The sequence below is a fragment of the Tamandua tetradactyla genome, chromosome 7 (genome assembly GCF_023851605.1).
Source record: "Tamandua tetradactyla isolate mTamTet1 chromosome 7, mTamTet1.pri, whole genome shotgun sequence".
Classification (NCBI taxonomy): domain Eukaryota; kingdom Metazoa; phylum Chordata; class Mammalia; order Pilosa; family Myrmecophagidae; genus Tamandua; species Tamandua tetradactyla.
Genome location: NC_135333.1, coordinates 165,319,683 through 165,332,563, shown reverse-complemented (window position 1 = coordinate 165,332,563; position 12,881 = coordinate 165,319,683). Strand labels below are relative to the sequence as shown.

Genomic DNA, 12,881 nt, shown 5'->3' with positions numbered 1-12,881 from the left:
TTTTAAAATTTGATTGTAGTACAAACCCTCTTTTTTTTTCTTCAAATGTGTAGATAATTGTAAGGGTTAGAAATTTGATTAGAACCGTGGTTCCTCTTAATTTTCTGTAGCACATAATCTAACTCCACCTGTCTGAATAGATCATTTAAACAGTCCAAACACAGGGAGCCCAGAAAAAGAATGAGGGCCTTTAATCCTGTGTAGCTAGATATAATGCCTGGTTACATCCCAGAGTATATTAAGCAGAAAATCAAAAAATACTGGCAAGGTCCTTGCAGGGTGGGATAATAAAACATGAAACTACTAAACGTTACCACTGGGAAAACCCCTAATACTGTGTCAAACATTCCCAAATCAAAAGGCCAAGCCCTTGATCTTGAGGCTTGCTCTTGTGAGGCTTATGTGTGTAGTGGCGAAGCTTAGCCTACCTGTGGGTATCCCTGAGTTACCTCCAGAGGTAACTTTTTTTGCTCAGATGTGGCCTCACTCTCTCTAAGTGAAACCATTGCCTCCCTCCTATGTGGGACATGACATTCAGGAGTGAAAGTTTCCTTGTATGAGATGACTCCCAGGTTTGAGCCTGGCCCTGACACCATGGGATCAACAATGCTGTCCTGACCAAAAGGGGGAGAAAGAAGTGTTATAAGTAACATATCAGTGGCTGAGAGAGTTCAGATAGAGTCGAGAGGCTACTCTGGAAGTCACTCTTACACAAGCTTCATTCAGTTAGACTTTGCTACATATCATAGCTTGCCAACCCCCAACCAAAACCATTCCTGCCAATCCTAAAGACCAGCTAAGGGCATAATATAAGATTCTACACAGTTTGCATGCACTAGGGTAACTTTTCAGAAACCTGCAACCTCCAGATGGCTCCATGGACCAGATAAGTCCTGAAATGCAGAAGGCCAGCCCTTCTAGAACAACATCAACTAGTTCTATCCCCCTGTCCCATGTTTTTCCATCGTCCCTTCCACCGTGAAAAAGCTAGAATGGGCACAGCCCAAATACCCCTCAAGAGTGGGAGAAAGATCAAAGGTGATGGTGGGGTATACAGAGAAGGGAGGGTTTAACAAGTGATTATGATTGCTGACTCATTATAGTGATATTTCTTTTACTCTCCATTATCTTAGAACACTTAGAAGTAAAACCCAAAATTGTGGAATTGAAACCCATAACAAATTCTGAAATCTGTTCTACAACTAACTGTTGCAATGGGCTTTGAAATTTATTGCTTTTTTTGTCTATATGTTATTTTTCATAAAAAGTCGATTGTGATGATAAATGCACAGCTATATGATGATATTGTGAACCTTTGTACACTTTGGATGATTACATGATATGTGAATATATAATATATATCAATAAAAAATAAAAACAAACAAGAAATGTGGTTCCTATGGAAATTTGTTACGTTGGCTGGTGGTTAGTATAAATGAAAGAATATAAAGTTTTGAATCACTTATATAAATTTTTAAGTAGCCTGCTTTCCTTTTGAAGGGTCAACCCTTTGTTCTTTTTATTTGTGGGAAAATTATAAAGAATTAACATAACTTCATCATTTATACTACTATATTTGCATGCTGAGGTTTTGCTTTATTTATTATTTTTTTTAACATGGGCAGGCACTGGGAATTGAACCCAGGTCTCTGGGATGGTAGGTGAGAATTCTGCCACTGAGCCACTGTTGCCAACCTTGCTTTGTTTTTAATATGTTTTAAAAATGTTTTATTTTAAAGTTTCTTCACACATAATCAAAGCAGAACATTGTCTGCATAGTTATTTGAGTTCTCTTTTTACACTGTTAATTCTATAGGCCAAAGTGATATTTCCATAAAATGAAGACCGCTTTGATCTCCATTTAATATTTAAGTTCACTATGTGGTGGGGGAAAGAAGGAATTTACTGTAGCTCGGGTTACCAAGTTCTTTATATTAAAATTCTGAATATGTTCAGTGTAGTTCTCTGGTTCTTCAGACTAAATGCTACTGCCTTAGTCCATGTATGCTGAGTTTTTAAAGCATGGAATTTTTCTCTATTTGCTTCTATCCTCAGATTTCCTTGGTGCTATTAGATTCTTTGACTGCTATTAGGATTAAACTTCATTGAAAGAAGGATGGGGTTAAATTTTTCTAAAGTTTTCTCTGAATAAACTATAGATACAAGTCTTATTCAAGGCCAAATTGCTCCCTCTTGTGCCCATAGTTAAGATGTTTAGATTCTTTCTGAAATGTGAAATTAATTAAATTAATATTGTGATGGTAGGAGATTTGCAGGTCAGTTGGTTAGTTGGTCTGTCTTTCTTTTTAAAACTGGTAGTATTTTATTTTTTCTTACATGTATTTATAATGGTTTAATTTTTTAGGTTTAAATTTAGGAGCGAAAAACTGGTGATCTAGGTAATAGAAATTTAAATTTGAGTCTGAAGAGTTTACTGACTAGCCACATCGAGATGATTTTTTTGCCTTGTCTCTAATCCTGGATGATTTTTGAAATTCTAAATAGAAAGCATGAATTTTAAAAAACAAGAAACTTTAGGGCAAAAATTTGTTTAACCTTTTTTGTTTGCTGTATTATGAAAGTATTGTATTCATTGAAAAAAATAATTAAAAACTTTCTTCACTCTCTCTTCTCTTCTTTTTTCTTAAATATCAGATCTTCCCCAGAGATAATCTGGTTAATAGTTTAGAGTGAATCCTTCCAAACTCTTTTTTGGTACATTTACAAACATGTACACTTGCTGAGCATGACTGTAACACTAAGTGAAGCCCCAGGGATTTGCTGTTTCCTAATTGTTGACTTACATTGAAGAAATCCTTAGGGAACTTCAGGAAACTTTTAGGAGTAAAGCAGTAGGACTTAGATTATCTATCTTTTTCTGAGACTCTGGCACTGATACTGAAACCATGCTCCAGGGCCTTGTCTTTGCTTCAGTCACTGCAGAAGTCTCTGTCTTCGCATCACATCTTTAGATTCTCATGTAGATGCTACTTAGTACAATGCCAAATTCTGCTCTAGTCCCTCTCCTCATTCTTACATCCTTTGCCATGCCCTGTAGACCTTTACTGAGTAGGAAATGGATAGATCATCAACTTGTGTTTAGTGTTCATTGTGTGTAGCTGGGCAGTTCTCTGAGGATACCTCCTTCTCCATAACCTTCTCAGTGGTGTAGCAACTTTTTTCCTTTATGTTCCACACACTTCGGCACCAGGAGAATGGGTGGGTTTTGTTCTTGTGGCCTCAGCCAGGCCATTTCTCCTCATTTCTCCAGCTAAATTTCTTTGCCCTTTGACGTTCCTTAGTCTATTTTTTCCCTTGTGATGTTATCCCCCTTTTATTTTCCTAGACTCTGGAGTTTCAAAATAGTTGATTCAGACTGTTTCTACAAGTTCAGTAGTTGTGGTAGAGGGACTGATTTCTGGAGTTTCCTCTTCCACCATCTTCCCACCATCACCCTTTTCTTCTTGGTGACTAGGGTTCTTAGCTTATCACTTTCCTCTTTTTAAATTTTTTGTATTTTTATTGAGATATTGTCACACACTTTGCATCCATCCAAAGTATAAAGTGGTTCACAGTTTCATTACGTAGTTGTGTATTCATCACCATGATCATTTTAAGGACCTTTGTGTTACTCCAGAAACAAAATTAAAAGTAAAAAGAAAACTCCAAGCATCCCATACCCCTTACCCCTCCCTCTTATTGACCACTAGTATTGCAATCTACCTAATTTTAAGACTTACAATAGAGGTAGGTTAACTAGGACAGTGGAACAAAGAGAAACATCACGAACTAGAGCCATGCAAACATGGGCAACTAACTTTTCTTTTTTTTTTTTTTCAATATAGTTACACAGTCATTATCAAGGATCAGGGCTACTTGATTACAGCTTGACAACTTCAGGTATTTCCTTCAGGCTATTCTAAAACACTGTACTCTAGAAAGAAATATATAATGAGTCGGTAGTCACAGTCATGTGTTAAATCCTAATTTCTCAGTTACACCTCTTTCCTCACATTTGACCTTTCTCTCAGTCTTCAGGGAGAACTGGGCAACGATAATTTTAATTTCTTTGTGCTGGAAAGGGTTGTTGACTCTCTGGGGTAGAGAAGTGAACTTGGTTGTTCTTGGAGAGGCTGATACCTCTGAATTTCAGGACTTAACTGACCTAGGATCAATCTGGAAACCTTAAGTTTCTGAAAAAAATAAACTTACTAAGAAAAACTTTTATAGAGCCTTAGATAGGGCCCAGGGCACACCCTAGGGTTTTCAGGAGTACTGTTAGTTGGAGTATGTAAACTGTGGTCGTTTGAAATATCTGGCCAAAGCTTGCATAAGAGTAATCTCCAGAATGATCTGTAGCCTCTATGTGAAATCTTTTAGCCACTGAAGCTGAATTTTGTGCCATTTCTTTCCCCCATTTTGGTCATTCTCAATTCCATGATGCCAGGGCCAGGCTCATTCCTGGGAGTCATGTCCCGTGCTGTCAAGGAGGCTTGCACCTTTGGGAGTCATGTCTCACATAGGGGAAATGGTAGTGAGTTTATTTGCAGTTTGGCTTAGAAAGAAAGAGGCTACATCTGAGCAACAAAAGAGGTTCCCTGGGGGGTGAATCTTAGCATAATTATAAGTAGGCTCAGCTTTGCCATTACAGAAATAAGTTTCGCAAGGGCAAACCTCAAGATCGAGACTTGGCTTATTAAATTGGAAGTCCTTAGTGCCTGAGAGAATATCAGGATTTCCCTAGGTGTGGAATTATAATAGATCCACATTTTACTCCAGTCCCTCAAGGGGGCTTAGCAAATGCTTTTTTATTTTTTGCCCCAAATACTCTGGAATGTATCCAGGGATTACATTAAGCTATACAAAATAAAGATCTCATTCCCCATTCTAGGTTCTATGTAATTAAGTTGCTTAAATAAATTGACCAGACAGGTTATATTAGATATTGTGCATCAGACAATTTAAAATTTGGACAAAATAAACGCCTCTTCCTTTGGTCTCCTGCGGAGGCTGAAGTTCAGAAATACAGACAGTATCCTCCCTTACCCTGTATTCTGATTGACTTTAGTCCTTACCAGGTCCATTACATTCATATCTCTAATTATCACCTTCCTCTAAGACCTCCTTTTGACAGTGATTTCAATATCCACATGGATGAATAATCCAAAACTTTGGCCTTTCAGTTCTTTTACTTTATCTCCAGTGACCATTGTCTTTACTCTGTTTTAGCTAATCCTTCTCTTATCAAGTCTGGATGCTGGTTCTTTTCATCACCAGAAATTATACTACTTTTGAAGTCTTAATGTTAAACATTCTACTCTTTGCTTGCCTCCACCTATTCACACTAGTTCACTGATAATTGATCCTTATGCTTATCAAATCTTCTCATGTATTGGCTCCATAATATCCTCACTGTTTATCCCACCAGCCCTTTCTTGGCTTTGGGCCTAAATTTTATTGTACATCAATCACACTTTACTTAGCACACTGTTATAGTTTGTTAAAGGCTGCCAGAATGCAATATACTGAAAGTGGAATTTATTATGTTACAAGTTTACAGTTCTTAGGCCAGAAAAATGTCCAAACTAAGCATCAGGAGAAAGATCCTTTTACTCAAAAAAGGGCCAATGATGTTTGGAGTTTCTCTCATCTGGGAACGCACATGGCAACGTCTGCCCAGTAAATATCTGTCATGTGTAGATCTGTGCATATATACAAGTCTTTCTGTTGGATGATCAAGTTTTGAAAATACTGATTTTTTTTTTTTGTATTTAATTATTTGTGACTACCAGTCAAAAAATTGCCCTTTGAGGTAATTTAACTTATTTATTTTATACTTCTAAGTTCAAATAATATAAATCTATATGGTTAATGCCACTCTACTGTTAGGATCTAGTACTGTTGTTCACCATATTTTACACATGGGGACCCCTCTTACATTTTTTTAAAAATCTGTGTGGAGCTGATTAAGTATTGTTTATGAAGATCTAAGATTCATGCTTCCTGCTTCCTGATACATTTGTAAACAAAAATATTTCAAGGTATGTATGGTTTAATTAACAAAAATGATGATGATAACATTTAACAGTAATAATAAGAATGGCCTCCTCATGTAGTGCTTACTGGTTCAAAGCTTAATATTTGTAAGGTATTCTCAGATCCATGGCATTTATAATCCTGTCTTTTATAATCTTTTGTAGTTAGCATAGCTTTTTCACATGTTCTGTGTTATTAATTTCTCACAGCAACTCTAAAGTAAGTGGAATAGAGTCTTATTCCAATATAATACATGATGAAAGAGCTTAAGGATTTGCTAAAGATTGCATAGCTAGTAAGTAGTTGAGCCAAGACTTGAACTATGTTCTTTTAAGTCTATAAATGAGTACCCCAAAGAGTAAGTTATGTTTCTGGACATCACTGTTTCTCAGCGGCAATTTTGTCCCTCTCCCCGCAGGGAACATTTTTGGTTGTCATAACTAGGGAGGGGAATTCCTACTGGCTAAACATCCTACAATGCACAGAACTATCCCTCACAACAGAAATGATCTAACCCGAAATGTCAAGAATGCCGAGACCTGGAAACCCTGCTGTCCACTGACATTAATGACGTATTCCAAACATTTAGAAATTTTGCTTGCTAGATTTTTACTGATAAACAACAGATTTATTCCAATCTTCAACTTTTTCACCTCTTCAGCTGCCTATAGATTCAAGCTGTAAAGCCCAACAACAACATACCAATCAAAGTTTAGAGCCTGAATCAAGAGAAGTTGAAGATGTGAAGAAATTGAAGATTAGAGCAAATTTGTCTCTTGTCAGTAAAATCTTTCAGAGGAACACTTGTTCAAAGGCCTTATGTTTATTGATTCTTTCCTTACCAGGTTGTTTCCCAGGGGGTGTACACTGGATTTCAGTTGGGAAGCAAGACAAACCTGGGCTTCTGATGAAACTGCAGAATCTTTGCACACGGTTGGATCAGGATGACGCTTTCTTCCAGAGACTTCCACTTAATATTGAAGAGGCTAAAGACCGTCTCCGCATTCTGATGCTGCGCAAACACCCAAGGTACATATGGTGAGATTTGGTTGGTGTTTGAAGTCCTAATGAGACTGAGCTACTGGTATTTTAAGAACATCATGCTTTCTTTCCTGCTGTTTTGTAGCAAGGCTAAGAAAGAGATATTGCTGCCCTGCTGCTTCTCTCTTGCATTAAGAAAGAAAAGGCTGCTACTAAGTCAAAGATTGTCAACTAGCATGTTTCTTATTTTCTTGTACATTGTTGAGAAATGCTTCTTGAGTAGGTAAATAGTCTTTGCTAGAAAGTGTAAGCTTCTTATCTTATACCTATTATTTCTGATGAATTAACATAGAACAAGAGAGAAAATAAATGTAGGCAACTGGTAAAAGGTTGAGTCAGGAAGGAATTTTTAATGGGACCCTTCTGGCTTGTCTTAAGGTTTTTGTTTTTAAACTTTTTAATTGTAAAATATAACATATATACAAAGCAAAGAAAGAAAAAAGCAATAATTATCAAAGCACACTTCAACAAGTAGTTATAGAACAGATCCCAAATTTGTCATGGACAGCTACCATTCCACCGTCTCAGATTTTTCCTTCTAGCTGCTCCAGAACACTGGAGGCCAGAAGGAATATTAATTAATTAATATTAATTAGTGATTAATTAATATAGTGATTCAGCAGCCATACTTGTTTGTAAATCCCATTGTTGCTGTTATACCTCCTCCTTCTCTTTAATCCTTTTCTCAGTCTATAGGGATCTTTGGGCAATGCCTGTGTCTTAAGTTTTTAAAGGTATAAATATAATTCTTCTTCCATGTACTTCAAATATTTGTGTGTTCTTTCAATAATTAATTAATTCAATAAATATTTACTTCCATAATTATGTACCAGGCACCATTATCAACTATTTCACAGTTTTCATTAACCAAGTGGCGGCAGCAGCTTAGCTAATGCTTGTGTTAAGAGCATAGCCTGGGACTAAGTCAGCGGTCTCAGTGATGTAGCAGTTATTCTTCCATTTGTTCATCTAACCAGCACTGCGCAGTTCCTGGTCCAAGCCCACAAGTACACAGATGCGTAAAGCCTGCCCTGAGAGGATTACAGTATACTGAGAGGAAACTAGGTAGTGGCTTTGACCTTTTATGCCCCAGTGCACCTGTGAGTGCAGTGCACTTTCGTTTCTAACAGTGATTCTCAAATTGGTAAGGATTAATATCAGAATATTGAAGGGAAGAAGGTAATTTTTAGGAAAAAGCCTCCTAATTGATTCTGATGTGTTCCCAGTACGGAAGGCAATCTTTTATTCTCTCTACCTTCTTTCTCCTTCAGACCCTTCCATCGTCTCTCTCCCTCCTTTTATAGTCACAAATATCTATTTTCCTGGGAGACATAGATTTGAACCATTCCCTCTTCCTTGCTCAATTACTTTTCTCTAATCCTGTTGCTTCCTATGAAACAGAGGACGAAGGATATTAAGGAATGATGAGGAACGGACGGGATCAGGGGGTCTGAAGCTTAGCAATAACAGACAGCAGACAACTTCATTCTTAACCAGATCCTGCTTACTACTGCAAGATGACAGAAGGCACGCGTGCATTTCCCAAGGGAATGCAGTAGTTATCTTTCTGTGCTCTTCCTTCATACTTAAGATAACCATTTGGGGTAAACAAACATTCTCTTCCTCCCAGACTGTCCTACGTAAATCAGCAGATTACAATCTCCACAGTTTACTTCCGCCACCACCCTAATGCCATCTAGTCCCAACAAATTCTGCAGGTCTTATTTTAATCCTATCTCCTACATAATCCTACTTCCCTTGTTTGGAAAAAGAAAAGTGACTTCTCTTCAGGAAAATATTGCAGCTACTATCAGATGTATAAGACCATGCCTTATAAAGCCAGTCATTTTGTTTCTCTGTTAATCAGAGAAACAAAATTTGGTGTGTGTTTTGCAGTTTGCCAACCTGTGTATGTACATGGAATTGTTTTTTGTAGTATACAGAGGTAGCATGCTAATGCATAATTACACTATTAGTTTTTAGTTATTTTTTTTCCCTCCATCTATTCTGGTGAGTTTAAAAATGTTCTTGGAGACACCAGTCAAGATTTGACACAGAGGTCCTTTGTCATGAATAAACAGATGGATTTCTTGGATGAAAAAGAACCCAGTGATGTGCTAGATGAAAAGTTATTTTCTTCCTAATACATTCTGTTAGGTTGGATCATATAAAATTGCTAGTTTTCTGGGTCAAAAATGGTCAAATTTTGTTATATGATTCCTCCTAATTCTAACCTGAGCTCAATTCCAGTTTGGTTTTGATACTTAAAGACTGAATTGAGAAATCCTATTAGTTGGATAGTTCTTTCTAGGCTTTAGGTAAGTGATGGCTGAACTAATGAACTACTAATACTTACATGGTATATATCACAGTCCTCTTTCTGTAGGACCCTTAATTTTATTATGTGTTGATTTGGGGTGTAGGAAAGGGAGGTTATAATACTTTTCTCTGATTTGAGTCAGCATATTGGGAAAGAGGTATAGCAAAGAAAATAGAGTGAACCATAAATCAGTTCTTTTTTTCCCTTATTTTGAAAAAGATACTAGTGCAGTATCTTTTTTTTAAGGAAGCTTAAAGTAAGTGCCATTAGTGACTGATTACAGTTTTTTGTTTGTTTTTAATTAGGTCTCTCTTGATCTTAGATGATGTTTGGGATGCTTGGGTGTTAAAAGCTTTTGACAATCAGTGCCAGATTCTTCTTACAACCAGAGATAAGAGTGTTACAGATTCGGTAATGGGTAAGGGTTACTAATTTGCTTTTTTGTACCTATATATTTTAATTCATTTATATTTAATATGTGATATACTGATTAGGTCTTGTGATTTTGTTGTAGGTCCGAAGTATGTAGTTCCTGTGGAGAGTGGCTTAGGAAAAGAAAAAGGACTTGAAATTTTATCACTTTTTGTTAATATGAAAAAAGCAGATTTGCCAGAACAAGCTCATAGTATTATAAAAGAATGTAAAGGTATAGTTATTTGCTTTGTATGAGGGGGCTGTAGGGGTATTAATCCATTTTTTGTAAATTAAGCTAATGAATATGATAACTTAGTACGCAAATGTCTAAGTACTTTCTAGGAGATGTAGCATTTTAGGTTCTTATCTGATACCTTAAATGGGTACATGATACGATATTCATTCATTTATTTAAAAAAAATTAATATGATGTGGTTCTTGCTAGCAAGAGTGGTTAAATGAAGGTATGACTTCTGCTGTCAAAGAGTAAAAAATATAGTGAAAGAAAGATTTTTTATTTTTCAGGTGAGATCTTATAAGATCAGTGTTCTTATTTGATAAGTAAAAGCTGGTATTGACTTCTTAATTTGCATTTTTTTTATTAGTGACGCTAAACTTTTCACTTGTTTATTGAATATTTTCATTATAAGAAATTATTCTTGAGTCACTCTTTGGTAATAATTTTAAATTATTTTTAGACACTCACTCTTTAAATATTGAAGGTATTAACTCTTTGTCATGTATTTTCAAATATTTTTTCCCATTGTTTTGTATGCCTTCTATTTTGTTTGTGGTATTTTTTGACAAATTAAAATTTTTTATGTAGTCACTTCTGTCAACTCTTAAGATGGTTTATTTTGTTGTTATTATGCTTAGGAATACCTTCTTATTTTTCTTTCTGCCATCAAATAGATAGTTGATTTTGAGATAATGGATTTCTTTTTTTAAAAAAAAAATTATTTTTATTAAAGAAGTTTGATATTTTATTATTATTAATCTTTTATTAAAGAAGTAAAGGTTTATAGAAAAATCATACAGAAAATGCAGCGTCCCCAATTATCCTTCCATGCCCATTGTTGACATTTTGTATTAATGTGGTGGCATTATTACAACTGATGAAAGAATACTGTTATAATTGTGTTATTAACTAAAAGCCCATGGTTTGTATTAGGGTTCACTGTATTGTACAATACTAGGTTGTTGTTTTTTTACATTTTTATTGTACTATATAGACAACCTGAAATTTCCCATTTTAACCACGTTCAAATCATAATTCAGTGTGTTAATTATATTCACAGTGTTTTGCTACCATCACTTCCTGTTGAAACTTCTGTATTAATCAATTAAACATTAACTGCCAATTCCCTCCCCTGACCCAGCCCCTGCCAACCTGTATTTTAGTTTCTGGCTCTGAATGTGCATATTCCAATTATTTCATATTTGAGGTAATTGACTATTTTAAAAAAAGCTAAAACTTAGAAAAAATACTTGATTTATATTCACTGTAACTGTTCATTTGGAAACATTTAAAAAATTATGTGAATTAAAAATAAAATTATCCATTGTCTGATAATTATTATCATCATCAGAGTACTTTTTCTAATGTTTTATGGATATATCGAACTTTTTTTAACATTAGGATAATGTGTATAGATAATTTTGAATCTTTCCCTATTCATGTTATATCATAAGTATCTTTCCATGTCATTAAATATTTTTTGAAGGCATGAATTTAGTGGTAGCATAATACTGTGATATATCTGAACTTAGTCAACCATTTCCCTACTGTTGGACATTATTTACATTGTTTAACACTTTTCATTATTTTAATTAATTCTGTGAAGAATATCTTTAAATGAAATCTTTCTTATTTTTAATGATTTTCTTAGAATGTATACCTAGAAGTGAACCCAAGAATTATACATATTTTAAGGCTCTAGATTAAACGCAGAAATTCTTTCCTAAGAAAAAGTTGATTCTTAAGTTATTTAAAAATAAGTTAATATTAACACAGTGACTTCATTTTTTCTTTAGGTTCTCCTCTCGTAGTGTCTTTAATTGGCGCACTTTTGCGTGATTTTCCCAATCGTTGGGAATACTACCTCAGGCAACTTCAGAATAAGCAATTTAAGAGAATCAGGAAATCTTCATCTTATGATTATGAGGCTCTGGATGAAGCCATGTCTATAAGTGTAGACATGCTCAGAGAAGACATCAAGGATTATTACATGGATCTTTCCATCCTTCAGAAGGACGTTAAAGTGCCGACAAAGGTAACAGGAAGGCCGACGGTCTTTAAGTCCTGGTTGTTGAGTGTGTATAGCATTACCCTTGCATTTGAAGCTGAGGGTATTAGTAGAGGATACTGGAAGGGTAAGCCCAGGCCCCCGGTGGGCAGGGGGGTGTACGAGCTTCACTGCTGTTAGTCCCCATCGGGGCTCTTTGTGAACACAAGTTACTGTGTCTCAAAGTGATTCTAATGAAGCTGGAGAAGTGTCGACTTTTCTTTTTTCTGTCTTTAGGATAGTTGGGCTTCATCTTATGAAATGGAAACATTCTCATTCAGGGCTTTAAAATATGATTTTTTTGTGCATTAACACCTTGTCTGCAATCCTGGTCATTTTGTTTCTGTGGTACATTAAATGCTTAAAATGATTCCTAGGTTTTATGTATTCTCTGGGACATGGAAACTGAAGAAGTTGAAGACATACTCCAAGAGTTCGTTAATAAGTCTCTCTTATTTTGTGACCGTAATGGAAAGTCATTTCATTATTATTTACATGATCTTCAAGTAGATTTTCTTACAGAGAAGAATCGTAGCCAGCTTCAGGTACCTCTCTGTACATTCTTTTTTTTTAAAAAAAGCTTTATTTTGATGTAATTTTAGACTTGCAGAAAAGTTGTAAAAATAGTGGCGTTCCATGCATATACCGTTCACTTAGTGTCTTATAATGTTAGCATCTTATATAACCATAATAGAATTATTAAAGCCAGAAAATTTACATTGCTATAGTTGTTAACTGACTAGAAACCTTATTTGAGTTTCCCACTGAAGTTCTTTTTTCAGATC

The 12,881-nt window shown here is 35.4% G+C and overlaps 1 protein-coding gene across 11 annotated transcripts in view; it reads left to right on the top strand.

Moving 5' to 3' along the window:
* The window catches only part of APAF1 (apoptotic peptidase activating factor 1), a 165,545-nt gene that overhangs the window by 9,012 nt on the left and 143,652 nt on the right, over positions 1-12,881 (top strand). For all 11 annotated transcript variants that reach the window (XR_013155879.1, XR_013155880.1, XM_077111652.1 and 8 more), the window contains exons 5-9: positions 6,882-7,065; positions 9,703-9,815; positions 9,912-10,043; positions 11,846-12,084; positions 12,474-12,641. Coding sequence is in view for 9 of the 11 variants with exons in the window: in XM_077111652.1 (XP_076967767.1) it covers positions 6,882-7,065; positions 9,703-9,815; positions 9,912-10,043; positions 11,846-12,084; positions 12,474-12,641 (836 nt within the window). In the remaining 2 variants the exon portion in view is untranslated. The remainder of the gene's footprint in view (positions 1-6,881; positions 7,066-9,702; positions 9,816-9,911; positions 10,044-11,845; positions 12,085-12,473; positions 12,642-12,881) is intronic.